Source organism: Ranitomeya imitator, chromosome 1 (assembly GCF_032444005.1).
Source record: "Ranitomeya imitator isolate aRanImi1 chromosome 1, aRanImi1.pri, whole genome shotgun sequence".
NCBI classification, from domain to species: Eukaryota; Metazoa; Chordata; class Amphibia; order Anura; family Dendrobatidae; genus Ranitomeya; species Ranitomeya imitator.
Window position 1 is genome coordinate 1,103,289,679 of NC_091282.1, and position 15,309 is coordinate 1,103,304,987.

Genomic DNA, 15,309 nt, shown 5'->3' on the forward strand with positions numbered 1-15,309 from the left:
GGCATAGGTGGTTTTCCTTTTTGGATGCTGCCCTTCCCGTGGTTGTTCCTTCCCGGTGAAAGACCTGGCTATTTATTGCTTGCGTTGAGAAACACGTGATGGTGTCTCCACGGCTTTTCTACAGGCAGTCTCTGTTAAACATATTTTCTGGATAATTAAAGGCTTAGCAGGACTTGCCATTTGCTGCAAATTGAATATTTCAGAAAGTTTTGGCAACGCTGCTGAATTTGAAAAGATTTAATACAACTATTGTATTCCCTACTTTGATGCAAACTTTCTCAGCCATATTTTTTTTATTTTTATTTTTTTCCAAGCAGTGAACAGATGTTAATTTTACATTACCAGTCACTTGATACAAATCGGAGTAAAAGCATTGAGAGCCGCATTTCGCAGCATTCTGAGCAAGCGAATGTTGGTGACTAGTGATGTCTCCAGCACAGCCGATCATCTGTGTTTGAGAAGTGGGCTTGGCTGCACGACCACCAGCGCCAGACGAGTCATACTTGTACATCACATGTAGGGAAGGAGGTAAAACTGTTTATTGCACACCCTAGTCGTAATACAGTACTGTGCAAAAGTTTTACGCAGGTGTGGAAGGAATTCTGCAAACTAAAAATGTTTTTAAAAAATCTTAATTTTAATAATTAGCAAAATCAAAATTGAAAAATCAATACTAGCTAGACCACACATTGCTTTCAAATCAGCATTAAAGTATCAATTCCTCTAGGTATACTGGCACAGTTTTAGAAGGAACTCTGCAAGGAGGTTGTTCCAAACATCTTGAGCTAACTACCGATCTTCTGTGAATGTAGATTTGTTTGAATCCTTCTGCCTCGTCATGTAATCCTTGACAGACATGAGGATCTTGAGATCAGTCCTCATTTGGCGGCTATATCATGATTTCGAGGACTCATTGTTATTCTTTACTGTCATTAAAGTTCTTAATGAAATTGGCACCAAATTTATAATGCAGCAGGAAAAACGACCACAAAACCACAAACGTACAGCCATACAGTTGCATCATACAAGTAACTTCTTGTATTTCACTGCATTGAGGACACCACAAAAATAGGCAATGTTGAAGAACATAGATGCAGTGGTCGGCTACGGAAACTTAGTACAGCAGATAAAAAACGCATCATGCTTACTTCCCGTCAACATTGAAAGGTGTCTATCAACTCAGAACTGGCAGCAACCAGTGGGACCCAGTTACTCCCATCTAATGTACAGAGAAGTCTAGTCAGAAGTGGTCTTCATGGAAGAACTGTGGCCAAAAACCCATACAATTGATAAAAAAACAAGCCAACTGCCTAAACTATGCATAAAAATATAGGACTACTGACAAAATGTGAAATATTTGGCTGTAGCAGAAGACGGTTCATTTGCCAAAGGTCTGGAGAACGGTGAAGTAATGAGTATCTGCAGGTAAAAGTGAAGCATGACGGAGGGTCCTTACAAGTTTACAGCTGCATTTCAAATGGAGTTGGAGAATTAGTCAGGAAATATTGTGTCCCCATGCTGAGGAATACAGGAAGATACTTATCCATCATGCAATACCATCAAGGCATCAGAGAGATTCCATGTTTATTCTGCATCAGGACAACATTCCCAAACATGCATCTAATATCAGACTATCGTTAGTATAAAGAAGAACGAGAAGTCTGGGAAGTAATCATTTGTCTCTATAGAGCCCTGATCTCAACATCAAGTCTGTGTGGGTTACATGAAGAGACAGAAGGATTTGTTTAAAACTACATCCCCAGAAGATATGTGGTTAATTTTCAAGATGCTTGGAACAACCTCTTTGCTGAATTTCTTCAAAAAGTGTGTCCACGTTTTGATGCTGATAGAGACAGATTACACTTGAACATGCAGTGAACAGTAAGGCTACTTTTACACTAACGTCGGTACGCGGCCGTCCCCATGCATCGGCCCGACGTACCCAAGCAAACTGCGAAAAAAATGAACAACGGGGGCAACGGATGCAGTTTTACAACGCATCCGCTGCCCCATTGTACGGTCCGGGGAGGAAGGAGTGGAGTTCCGGCCGCACATGCGCGGTCGGAAATGGCGGACTCGGCGCACAAAAAAATATTACATTTAACTTTTTTTGTGCCGACGGTGCGCCAAAACAGTCAGTCATGTTTATTTTTTATTTTAAGTCTGTATACTACGTGGCTCTGTGCTGTATACTCCGTCGCTGGGCAATATACTACGTGGCTGGGCAATATACTACGTGGCTGGGCAATATACTATGTGGGCTGTGCAATATACTATGTGGACATGCATATTCTAGAATACCCGATGCGTTAGAATCGGGCCACCATCTAGTAATGTATAATTTTATTGACCCATACTAGAAAACCATATACTGTAATTATTTATCCTAAGGGGTGCACAATGTTTAAAAAAATATGTAAAAAAAAAAACAAATTGATGATTTTTCTCATCCAACCTCACAAAACATGAATTAAAAATAATAAAAAAATTGTGTGAACCCAAGAAGTGAATACTACAGCTATTCCTACAAAAAATAAGCCATATTACAACTCTACGGAAGAATAACAATTGCATGTGTCTGTATGTTCAAATCACATTCATTAATGCTATTTTTATTTCTTTTGTGTGTCTTTTTGACAAATTGAATAAGTTGTTTCTTGATTTTTGAGATCCATAGTCACTGCCCACGTTTTCATATAATCTAAAGTGCTGAATTACAAAGGCCTCCCTGTAGAATGAAACCCATTAATGACCACCATGTAGTCATTAAGTCATTAATTATTTGAAATATTATATTGTTGTTTTGTGTGCAGCCTTTCCTTCCTGGTCAGGTGGTACACACAACAGGATGTAGCCTTTGGATCTCTATTCAGAGCATATTGATATATTGAGATACAGGTGTATATAATATATTTTTTTTATTTCCTTTTAGAAAATGGCCACAATCCCTGGCTCATTGTTATGAAGTAATTCCTGCTGATACAGTTTGTAAATTATATTTTGACTTGGAGTACTACAAGTCTGCAAATCCTGACGCAGATGGTAACAAAATGGTTGCGCTGGTGATTGAGGTAAGATTAGGAAAGGAGGAACACAAGCATGTATTTGTATTGGAAAGCATGAAGTTCAAAGGCTTCTGTTCTTTTAGAAATGGATCTCGATGGGTTTTAATTTCAAGGTGACATCCACTAAAAAGAATAGAAGGTCGACACTACTAAATGAAAAATTAAGGTGCTGAACGTGTTCATATGCTGCAATTCCCAATTACAAAGGCAACACATGAAAGACGAAAGTGCAAACTAGATGTGATTCACAATAATTGAAATCTATTTTATTAGTTATGAGAAAAGACTACACAAAGGAATAAAGAAAAAACATTCTGAACCAGCCCCAAATGCATGCTGTCTAGCCAGTAGTGCATCCCCATACTGGGGTGAGACATACGTTAAAATATGTACCGGATCCTGTATCACAAGAAGAGTAGTGAAGTGTCTAGTGTGGGCATATACTGTATACGTACACAATCCCAGTATAGCAAAGTAACACCCATAAGAAATACAGCCAAAGTGCCTTGCGAAAAGGATGACGAGGAGTCTCTAGATGGCTGAATACTATACCGTACCTAAAAAGAGAAGATAATGTGATTATTTAACCCCTTTACCCCCAAGGGTGGTTTGCACGTTAATGACCGGGCCAATTTTTACAATTCTGACCACTGTCCCTTTATGAGGTTATAACTCTGGAACGCTTCAACGGATCCCAGTGATTCTGACATTGTTTTCTCGTGACATATTGTACTTCATGATAGTGGTAAAAATTCTTTGATAGTACCTGCGTTTATTTGTGAAAAAAACTGAAATTTGGCGAAAATTATGAAAATTTCGCAATTTTCCAACTTTGAATTTTTATGCAATTAAATCACAGAGATATGTCACAAAAAATACTTAATAAGTAACATTTCTCACATGTCTACTTTACATCACCACAATTTTGGAAACAAAATTTTTTTTTTTTTAGGGAGTTATAAGGGTTAAAAGTTGACCAGCAATTTCATTTTTACAACACCATTTTTTTTAGGGACCACATCTCATTTGAAGTCATTTTGAGGGGTCTATATGATAAAAAATACCCAAGTGTGACACCATTCTAAAAACTGCACCCCTCATGGTGCTCAAAACCATATTCAAGAAGTTTATTAACCCTTCTGGTGCTTCACAGGAATTTTTGGAATGTTTAAATAAAAATGAACATTTAACTTTTTTTCACAAAAAATTTACTTCAGCTCCAATTTGTTTTATTTTACCAAGGGTAACAGGAGAAAATGGACCCCAAAAGTTGTTGTACAATTTGTCCTGAGTACACCGATACCCCATATGTGGGGGTAAACCACTGTTTGGGCGCATGACAGAGCTTGGAAGCAAAGGAGCGCCATTTGACTTTTCAATGCAAAATTGACTGGAATCGAGATGGGACACCATGTTGCGTTTGGAGAGCCCTTGATGTGCCTAAACATTGAAACCCCCCACAAGTGACACCATTTTAGAAAGTAGACCCCCTAAGGAACTTATCTAGATGTGTGGTGAGCACTTTGACCCACCAAGTGCTTCACAGAAGTTTATAATGCAGAACCGTAAAAATAAAAAATCATATTTTTTTAAAAAAATTATCTTTTTGCCCCCAATTTTTTATTTTTCCAAGGGTAAGAGAAGAAATTGGACCCCAAAAGTTGTTGTACAATTTGTCCTGAGTACGCTGATACCCCATATGTGGGGGTAAACCACTGTTTGGGCGCATGGGAGAGCTCGGAAGGGAAGGAGCGCCGTTTGACTTTTCAATGCAAAATTGACAGGAATTGAGATGGGACGCCATGTTGCGTTTGGAGAGCCACTGATGTGCCTAAACATTGAAACCCCCCACAAGTGACACCATTTTGGAAAGTAGACCCCCTAAGGAACTTATCTAGATGTGTGCTGAGCACTTTGACCCACCAAGTGCTTCACAGAAGTTTATAATGCAGAACCGTAAAAATAAAAAATCATTTTTTTTCACAAAAATTATCTTTTCGCCCCCAATATTTTATTTTCCCAAGGGTAAGAGAAGAAATTGGACCCCAAAAGTTGTTGTACAATTTGTCCTGAGTACGCTGATACCCCATATGTGGGGGTAAACCACTGTTTGGGCGCATGGGAGAGCTCAGAAGGGAAGGAGCGCCATTTGACTTTTCAATGCAAAATTGACAGGAATTGAGATGGGATGCCATGTTGCGTTTAGAGAGCCACTGATGTGCCTAAACATTGAAACCCCCCACAAGTGACACCATTTTGGAAAGTAGACCCCCTAAGGAACTTATCTAGATGTGTTTTGAGCTCTTTGACCCACCAAGGGCTTCACAGAAGTTTATAATGCAGAGCCGTAAAAATAAAACAACAATTTTTTCCCACAAAAATTATTTTTTTAGCCCCCAGTTTTGTAGTTTCCCGAGGATAACAGGAGAAATTGGACCCCAAAATTTGTTGCCCAATTTGTCCTGAGTGCGATTATACACAATATGTGGGGGGAACCACTGTTTGGGCGCATGGGAGGGCTCAGAAGGGAAGGAGCGCCATTTGGAATGCAGACTTAGATGGAATGGTCTGCAGGTGTCACATTGCGTTTGCAGAGCCCCTAATGTACCTAAACAGTAGAAACCCCCCACAAGTGACCCCATATTGGAAACTAGACTCCCCAGGGAACTCATCTAGATGTGTTGTGAGAACTTTGAACCCTCAAGTGTTTCACTACAGTTTATAACGCAGAGCCGTGAAAATAAAAAATCTTTTTTTTTCCCACAAAAATTATTTTTTAGCCCCCAGTTTTGTATTTTCCCAAAGGTAACAGGAGAAATTGGACCCCAAAAGGTGTTGTCCTATTTGTCCTGAGTACGCTGATACCCCATATGTTGGGGTAAACCCCTGTTTGGGCACACGGGAGAGCTCGGAAGGGAAGGAGCACTGTTTTACTTTTTCAACGCAGAATTGGCTGGAATTGAGATCGGACGCCATGTCGTGTTTGGAGAGCCCCTGATGTGCCTAAACAGTGGAAACCCCCCTATTATAACTGAAACCCTAATCCAAACACACCCCTAACCCTAATTCCAACAGTAACCCTAACCACACCTCTAACCCTGACACACCCCTAACCCTAATCCCAACCCTATTCCCAACTGTAAATGTAATCTAAACCCTAACCCTAACTTTAGCCCCAACCCTAACTGTAGTCCCAACCCTAACCCTAGTCCTAGCCCTAATGGGAAAATGGAAATAAATACATTTTTTTAATTTTTCCCTAACTAAGGGGGTGATGAAGGGGGGTTTGATTTACTTTTATAGTGAGTTTTTTTAGCGGATTTTTATGATTGGCAGCCGTCACACACTGAAAGACTTTTTATTATTATTAAAAATATTTTTTGCGTTACCACATTTTGAGAGCTCTAATTTTTCCATATTTTGGTCCACAGAGTCATATAAGGTCTTGTTTTTTGCGGGACGAGTTGACGTTTTTATTGGTAACATTTTCGGGCACGTTACATTTTTTTGATCGCTTTTTATTCCGATTTTTGTGAGGAAGAATGACCAAAAACCAGCTATTCATGAATTTCTTTTGGGGGAGGCGTTTATACCGTTCCGCGTTTGGTAAAATTGACAAAGCAGTTTTATTCTTCGGGTCAGTACGATTACAGCGACACCTCATTCATATCATTTTTTTATGTTTTGGCGCTTTTATACAATAAAAACTATTTTACAGAAAAAATAATTATTTTTGCATCGTTTTATTCTCAGGACTATAACTTTTTTATTTTTTTGGTGATGATGCTGTTTGGCGGCTCGTTTTTTGCGGGACAAGATGACGCTTTCAGCGGTACCATGGTTATTTATATCTGTCTTTTTGATCGCGTGTTATCCCACTTTTTGTTCGGCGGTATGATAATAAAGCGTTGTTTTTTGCCTCGTTTTTTTTTTTTTCCTTACGGTGTTTACTGAAGGGGTTAACTAGTGGGCCAGTCTTATAGGTTGGGTCGTTACGGACGCGGCGATACTAAATATGTGTACTTTTATTGTTTTTTTTTTTTTTTTTTAATTTAGATGAAGAAATGTATTTATGGGAATAATGCACTGCAGGCTTCACAGTGCCGGCTCTGAGCAGGCTCTGTGAAGCCACCTCCCTCCCTGCAGGACCCGGATCCGCGGCCATCTTGGATCCGGGGCTGGAGCAGGCAGGGAGGGAGGTAAGACCTTCGCAGCAACGAGATCACATCGCGTTGCTGCGGGGGGCTCAGGGAAGCCCGCAGGGAGCCCCCTCCCTGCGGGAAGCTTCCCTATACCGCCGGCACATCGCGATCATCTTTGATCGCGGTGTGCCAGGGGTTAATGTGCCGGATGTCAGCTGCGATAGGCAGCTGACACCCGGCCACGATCGGCGGCGCTCCCCCCGTGAGCGCTGCCGATCGCATATGACGTACTATCCCGTCGATGGTCATAGGGGCCCACCCCACCTCGACGGGATAGTACGTCTAATGTCAGAAAGGGGTTAAAAAAAAAAAATCTAAAAGAACAAGTTCAGTAATTAAATACATCTGGGGAAAGTGAGAGAGCATCAGTCTGTTGATTTTTCTTATAAAACCTATTAACAAAAATGCTCATAAGGAACCCTAATACCCCTCACCCCTTCCCAAAAGTTTGGCCCCAACTTTAGGGGTGGGGGATCCCGGCATACAGAGTGGAATTTCACAACTCTCCACAAATCATTTTGCAATGCAAAAGCAGAGATCTTGTTGATTCCACTAACTGCTTTGCTAAACAGATAACGAACAGTAATGGATTTTCTGCTCAAAAAGGTAAAATTGCCTTGTAATTAGGGGATTATAGTGGTAAAGTGGTCTGTTTGGGAAGATGGTCCATGTGTCCGAACAACTTTACACTCTACATCCTGCATGTTCCCCCACCGAGTCATCACTCTGTAGAACCACTTCGAATATAAGCACATGCTGATGGGATTATGCAGACCATTTACTCTGTTTTTCTTATTTTAGTTTTTCAGCAAAAAGCTAGAAGATTGCTTTGGAGTTAAGTGCTGTGCAGATTATGTTTTAAACCTGGATTCCAGCACTGACGAAAAATTTAGTCGTCACTTGATATTTGTATTGCCTAATGCAGCTTTCAAGGACAATATTCATGTTGGTGAGTTTATGCAATGATTTGTCTTATCAAATAATTCATTACACTTTATATTCTTACATTTTTGTGGTGACTATATTTTTATCAGAAACAATAAAGTAACCTGATCATGCAAGTATATAAAAAAAAATTTTTCATCATTTTTGACGTTGTAATTGCCACATGAGCACAAAAGAAAAAAACCTTGAGTAAAGCGCTAAACACGTTACTATCATGGCATTTGTGTCTACAGTAGCCTTAACCCCTTCACAACATCCGCCTTACATATACAGTACAAGTTGGAAGTTGGTGTCTGGAGCTGGCTCACGGGGTGAGCTCACCCCATACCCGGCAGGTAGTGGCTGTGTGTTAGTGAGGACCTGCGTCTAACAATCGTGGGTAGCACGAAGCACCGCCCTCGATTGTTAAACTGTTAAATGATGCTGTCAAACTCTGACAGCAGCATTAACAATGTACAGGCAGGAGGCGCCTCATTGAATGTGTCCATTGTTTTGCCCTTGACGAGATCGCAGGTCGCTGATGGGTTACTAAAATAAAAAAGTTCAAATCAACCCCTTTAAGAATAAAGATAATGAAAAAAATAAACATATCACCTCATATGGGAAAAGTCAGGTCTAATTGCGGCATCGTAGCCTTTACCGTTCGATGGCATGGGGCGGGTCATTCTATGTGCCATCTGCAAACTTGTCACGTGATTGTGGGTTCCTATGACAGCAAGGGGGGGTCTGTGGAAGATATCTGTGCTTGTTATTATGGAGCTTCCTTGAAAAATAAAAAAACAATAAACGTTTTTTAAAAAATAAAAAAAAACTTAAGTTCAAATCATTCATCTTTTCCCTCATTCAAAATAAAATGGTTAAAAATTACATATTTCTTATCAGCGTATTCAGAAAAGTCCAATTTATCAAAATAAAACAATAATTACCAATAGTTTAACAAAATAAATTAAATTAAAAAAAAAAATTCAAGAACACCAAAATTTATATGTTGTTTTTTTTGGGACCCTGCAATAGCACAAAAAATGCTGTGAAAAACAATCAAGACGTCATATCTAGCCCAAAATGCTATCAATAAAAGCGTTATCTCGCCCCACAGAAAAATAAACCTGGACATATTTGGTATCAACTTAATCGTACTGATGAGCAGAATTATATTGTGAGGTCATTTTTACCACAAAATGCAGGCCGTAAAAACAATTCCCCCCAAAACAATGTTAGAATTGCGTTTTTTTTCTCCACAATTTCTCCTCACTTTGAATTTGTTTCCAGTACACTATATGGTAAAATGAATCTGGTTATTCAAAAGTACAACTAGTCCCAGAAAAAAACAAACCTTCATATGTTCATGTGGACAGAAAAATAAATAAGTTATAGCTCTGGGAAGAAGGTGAGGAGAAAACGGAAATTGGCTACGTTGTAAAGGGGTTAACATATAGGCTGTTCACATGTTACGTTTTTGCAGCAAAGTCTATGAGAATTCAGAAATTTCATGCAACCACATTGTTTTTATTTTTCCTGACTGTTTTGTCAATGAGTTGCAGTTTTACAAAATGCAGCATGTCACTTCTTTTAGCGTTTTAGCATCATTTTTCACCCTATGAAAGCGATGGCTAGTGCAAAAAATGGTGCAAAAAGCGCAGGTATCAGGTTTTGCTGCGTTTTTGGTGCCAAAACCAGATGAAGTTGAAACAGATTATGTTTTGATTTACTAAGCTTTATCAGCCTGCACAAGAGACAAATGCAGCAAAAACTAAGCAACCTGCTTTTTGTAAGCAGTCAAACTTTGCATAAATAAGCAAAAACGCAACATGGCTATATGATAGATGAGTTTAGTAATGAATCCGAATGGTTTGCATTTTTTTGTGTTGTTGCCTTATTCTATCCATTAGACTTCTAGAATCCGCAGTAGAGTTATAGGCCTTCAGTGTAGGATTGGCTCACATGTGCCTGCTTCACTCGGGCCTATATATGTCTCTGGTGGGGTTCAGACACTCAACAATCCAACATTGCTGATGTATCCTAGACCTCTGCCAATTTATGTATTTATGTATTTTCTCAGGCAACTTTATCAAGGCTGCTTTAAGACCTGTTTTGTCTGTAAATGGATGCACAGTTACATCTAAAGCCTCGCTGTGTGAAAGACCCATGAATGATTGTGCTGAACATTGTGAAAACAAGAAGAAGAGAAGTTCTCAGAAAGTATCCACTGAATTTCCTTGTACTGCCAACCAGGAATTTGATCTATCCCCTTTGATTGTGCAAGATAAAAATGGTGGCGTACAGCTTTTCATTGATTTAGGTAAGCTAGTGATTGTCATGTGAATTAGTCAGCAGTGTTATTTTATTTTTGATCTTCTGCTCTGTAATCTAATTGAACTCTATTCCTCCCGGGAGCCCCGCCAGAGCGGCTGCAGTCCTCTCTCAGTGCACAGTGAGCGGAGGCAGTGAGCGCGCCCCACCACTTTTATTGACAGCTTGCTTCACAGCACATTTGTGCAGATTGAGATGTCAAAGTGCCGGAGTGTGCAGCTATCGCTCACGATGTATTGAGCAGTGACTGAAGCTGCTCCGACACGTCTCTGTCCGAATAGTGGCAGCTACTGCATGGATTAAAGTTAATTTCTTCCTAATAGTCACTCTCAGTAAGGTGGCCAGACAACACTGGAACACTATTAACCTGCAGATTAGCACCATATCTGCAGAGTAAAAGTGTTTGGGGATATGACCGGTTCCGTTTAATTATTTTCAAATAATTTCCATTGTATATGAAAAGTTTTCATTGAGCAGATTTCCTGGGAGGCAAAATCTGCACGGGCTTTTGTATAGAAGTGTTAACCTTTCAGAAACACAGTGAAAATATATTCTAAGAATTAAAGACTATGTCCACTAGATACTGCATCAATCTCAAATTGTTCGGGGTCCAACATTCAGAAGTCACAGCAATTGCCTGTTTTCAGCTCCCATGGCAGCTGAATGTAAACTGTGTATGGCGCTGGAACGATACTGATCCATAAATTGTATAGTGCCCATTTTCAGATGCCGCAGCTCATCTTTTGTAGAGTAACCATCGTTTTATGTTTCTAAATCAATAGTACACCTGAAAATAAGAAACTTTGTAATATATCTTAGCTTCTATTTCTGCCAAGACTGATCATTTATTTACAAAATTGTCAATTCATAGGTAAAACCTGTATTCGGTGCAGACTGTTACATTACTGAGATAGATGGCAGTTGATGTTTATAAGCAGGGGTGTCAAACTGCATTCCTCGAGAGCTGCATGTTTTCAGGATTTCCTTGTACTGCACAGGTGATAATTTAATCACCTACACAAATAATGAGTTGGTGATTAAATTATCACCTGTGCAGTACAAGGAAATCCTGAATACATGACCTGTTTGCAGCCCTCGAGGAATGCAGTTTGACACCCCTGTTATAAGGTTCTGTGGAGGGGCGGGAAGAGGCGCTAGAGGCACATCTACATAGGAGATGACAGCTACTACTGATTACAGTCTATCTCAGGAATGTAACTGAATACAGAGTTTACCTGTGAACTGAGAACTTTGAAAATGAAAGATCAGTCCTGGTGGAGAAAGAAGCTGATTTCTCTAATAAGGTGTAGTACAAAATATTACATAAAAATTAAAACTACAGTTACTTTTTAATCTCTTCCTGAAATGCTCCGTATGTGCGGTGCGAAAGCTGCGTTCTCTGTAATCGCACCTACCCGAAGAATAAAATCATCTAATTGCTTATACTGCACAAAGAACGGTGTAAAAAATAAGTATCGTAACAAATAAGGATAGACTATCAGCGTTGTTCACACCCGCTGTGGCTTCAAATTGGCTGCAGCAGTAACTCCAGGAGAGAAGACTACCGTGCACACAACCAGGTATTGGGATGGAGGAATGGTGGGGAAATGGCAGGTGGATAGGTGCGGTTTATTATTTTCGTACCTAAAGTAAAATGTAACACCTCTTTGTGCAACATGTGCACCATGACAATATAAGACCGCTGTTAGCAAATATACATTGTTAATTACTCATTGTATTGTCCAATATTGCATTCAGGTGTCTACACTAAAAACAGAAACTTTCGCCTGTACAAGTCATCAAAACTTGGGAAAAATGTAACTTTTGAAGTAGCTGAAGACAACCTATTTTCAGTGAAGAGGTCAAAACACATCTTGGAAGAGGAGCAGATATTTCTCTGCTCCCTAATTAGCAATGTAAGGTAAGGATTTTCTTTTTTTTCCCTTTATACGTTTTTCCCTTATGTATTACAACAACTACATTGGCCAATTACTTACAGCTAATCAAGATCTCGAGCAGTGATGATTTGAAACAAAGTGAATTCCAGATATCTTTTCTTTATCCAGTAATAAAACTTTATTTGCATAAAAATGGGAAATAACTAATTTATTTAAATTAGAAGAGTTCATCATATGAAACTCAAGAGAAAAAACTTGTTTTTTTACAACATGAATAGTCGGCTATAAAAACAGTATTTGTCTCTCTGTAGCATATCTGTCTGAATAGTGTCTGGTGTGTGTAATATTTAATGAGGGGAATTTTGAATGAAGAATCCCTCTATTCGCCTTAGTGGAGAGAAGATTCATACAGCAGCTCTTATTATGGGTGACTCAGTCCAGGTTTGACATATGCAGCCATCCACAGTGTGTAATATTAGTGCCTGTACCTTTGGAAGTTGGGTCACTGTTGAAGACATGCAGATAGTTCAAGTAGGGAACCCACGTAGTCCTCTTTCTTCCTCACTTATCAGACACTTCTTCCCCACCCTTTTTCCTCCTGAGCTAATCATTCACTGTGAAAAAGCAGCTCATGTCCATCTTGCTCAGATGCACTATAGCTGTCATGTGACACAACCCATTATGCTCTATAATGAGGTGAAGGACTTGTTAATAAAAGTTTAAAAACCGAAGAAATGCTTATAATTGTACTAATGTATTTAAAGGGAATCTGTCATCCCAAAAATCGTATATGAACTAAGCCCACCGGCATCAGGGGCTTATCTACTGCACTCTGTAATGCTGTAGATAAGCCCCCGATGCAACCTGAAAAGTAAGAAAAACAGGTTATATTATACTCACCCAGGGGCGGTCCCAGTGCAGTCCGGTCCGATGAGCATCGCTGTCCGGGTCCAGCGCCACCCATCTTCATACGATGACGTCCTCTTCTTGTCTTCCTGCCGCAGCTCCGGCGCATGCGTACTTTGTCTGCTCTGTTGAGGGCAGAGCAAAGTACTGCAGTGCGCAGGCGCTGGGAAAGGTCAGAGAGGCCCAGCGCCTGCGCACTGCAGTACTTTGCTCTGCCCTCAACAGAGCAAAGTACGCCTGCGCCAGAGCCGTGGCAGGAAGATAAGAAGAGGACATCATCGTAGGAATCTAGGAGGCGCCGGACCCGGACCGCAGCGGGACCGCCCCTGGGTGAGTATAATCTAACCTGTTTTTCTTACCTATCAGGTTACATCGGGAGCTTTTCTACAGTATTACAGAATGCTGTAGATAAGCCCCTGATGCCAGTGGCCTTGGCTCATATACGATTTTTGGGGTGACAGATTCCCTTTAATAGAAATATCTGACTAATAGATCTAAAAACACTGAAGAAGAATTTTGTGAAATCCTAAATTTGTGACAGTTTTAAAACTTTTGGAAACGACTGAATGTGCAAATAAAGTTTTTTTAAGGCTGTCAAACAAAGAAGTTTTCCAGTCGAAACTGCTTCAGAAAGCTTTTAAGGCATTTTTTTTCCAGGAGTTTTTCAGTTCATTTCTTTTATTTTTTTCTCCATCTCATGATATCAATAGTAATACACAGCACCCTCCTTTAGTGTTGTGTAATCAACGGTCAGTAAAGCACTGATAGTGTATCAGGCTCTGGTCTATAAGGATCTAATTTGGCAGTGTTATATGAAAGACTCCGAAGCCTTTGTCAGGCCACTGGTTGCCATAACTTTTCTTCTGTCAAACTAACATGTGCCACTGTCACTGTTGAACAGCAGCATATCGCCGATCTTGACATACACAACAAGAGCCCCGCTGTGTATCAGTTTGACTCATGCAGCTGATCGCAGCGGTACAGAGGCTGTATTGTGTGATCAACATGACGTACATATCAGTCATGGAGAATTAAGAAAATCAAAAGACGGACCAACACCTTCAAAAAGAACAAGACATGAGTGAACCGATACAAGTCATCATAACTATTCAATATGACCATATTATAACATTTCAGAGTGCAGCTTTTTTTGGCTCTGTTATATTTAATATTTGTGAGGTCTTGCACCTGTTCACACTTGTCTTTATTCTGCTTCAAAGTACTGATCAGTCTTTTAATTTTTGTAGTATGCTCTTTTCTGACTGAGTCCTCCTCCCATCAGCCTAAGGCGTTTTTGATTATAGTCAAATCCTGCCGGCCCATAAATTTGTAGGCTTTCAGCCCGGGGGGGAGAACATAAGGTTATTGTCCCATCAGAGGGGTACGCTTTGTCATGGTTGATGGTTTCTCATGAATTGGCCAGTTAAGTACCTTAATTTTTTAACATTTTCTATAGCAGTAATGCAGTTCCAATGTTATATAGTCAATGTCTGTAACAATCCATCCAATCCACACAGGCAAACCATAGATGTTCATAAATTATGTGTAGTAATGAGAAATGACGCATGGAAAAAGAATTGTACACCTGAAGAAATAGAGGTGCAAGAAATCATGGAAGGTCACGACACCAGCTCAAATATATCAGTAATTAGAAAGCAATCCTGACACTTGGTGAAAAAAACATATCAGTTAAGGTACCTTCACACTGAACAACTTTCCAACGAGAACGACAACGATCCGTGACGTTGCAGCGTCCTGAATAGCCATCTCGTTGTGTTTGACACGCAGCAGCGATCAGGATCCTGCTGTGACATCGCTGGTCATTGCTGAAAGTCCGGAACTTTATTTGGTCGTCAGGTCGGCGTGATTCGTCATGTTTGACAGCAAAAGCAACGATGCCTGCAATGTTTTTTCATGGAGCGAACAACCAGCGAGAACGATAAGTACGTCACTGGATCGCTCCTGCATCGTTCTGCTGTTAGT

The 15,309-nt window shown here is 40.0% G+C and overlaps 1 protein-coding gene across 4 annotated transcripts in view; it reads left to right on the forward strand.

Annotated features, from left to right (window-relative positions):
* PRIMPOL (primase and DNA directed polymerase) overlaps positions 1–15,309 on the forward strand; it is a 112,532-nt gene that overhangs the window by 54,658 nt on the left and 42,565 nt on the right. For all 4 annotated transcript variants that reach the window (XM_069744298.1, XM_069744297.1, XM_069744296.1 and 1 more), the window contains exons 4-7: positions 2,933–3,071; positions 8,069–8,216; positions 10,272–10,511; positions 12,281–12,443. In XM_069744298.1, coding sequence (XP_069600399.1) covers positions 2,933–3,071; positions 8,069–8,216; positions 10,272–10,511; positions 12,281–12,443 — 690 coding nt within the window. The remainder of the gene's footprint in view (positions 1–2,932; positions 3,072–8,068; positions 8,217–10,271; positions 10,512–12,280; positions 12,444–15,309) is intronic.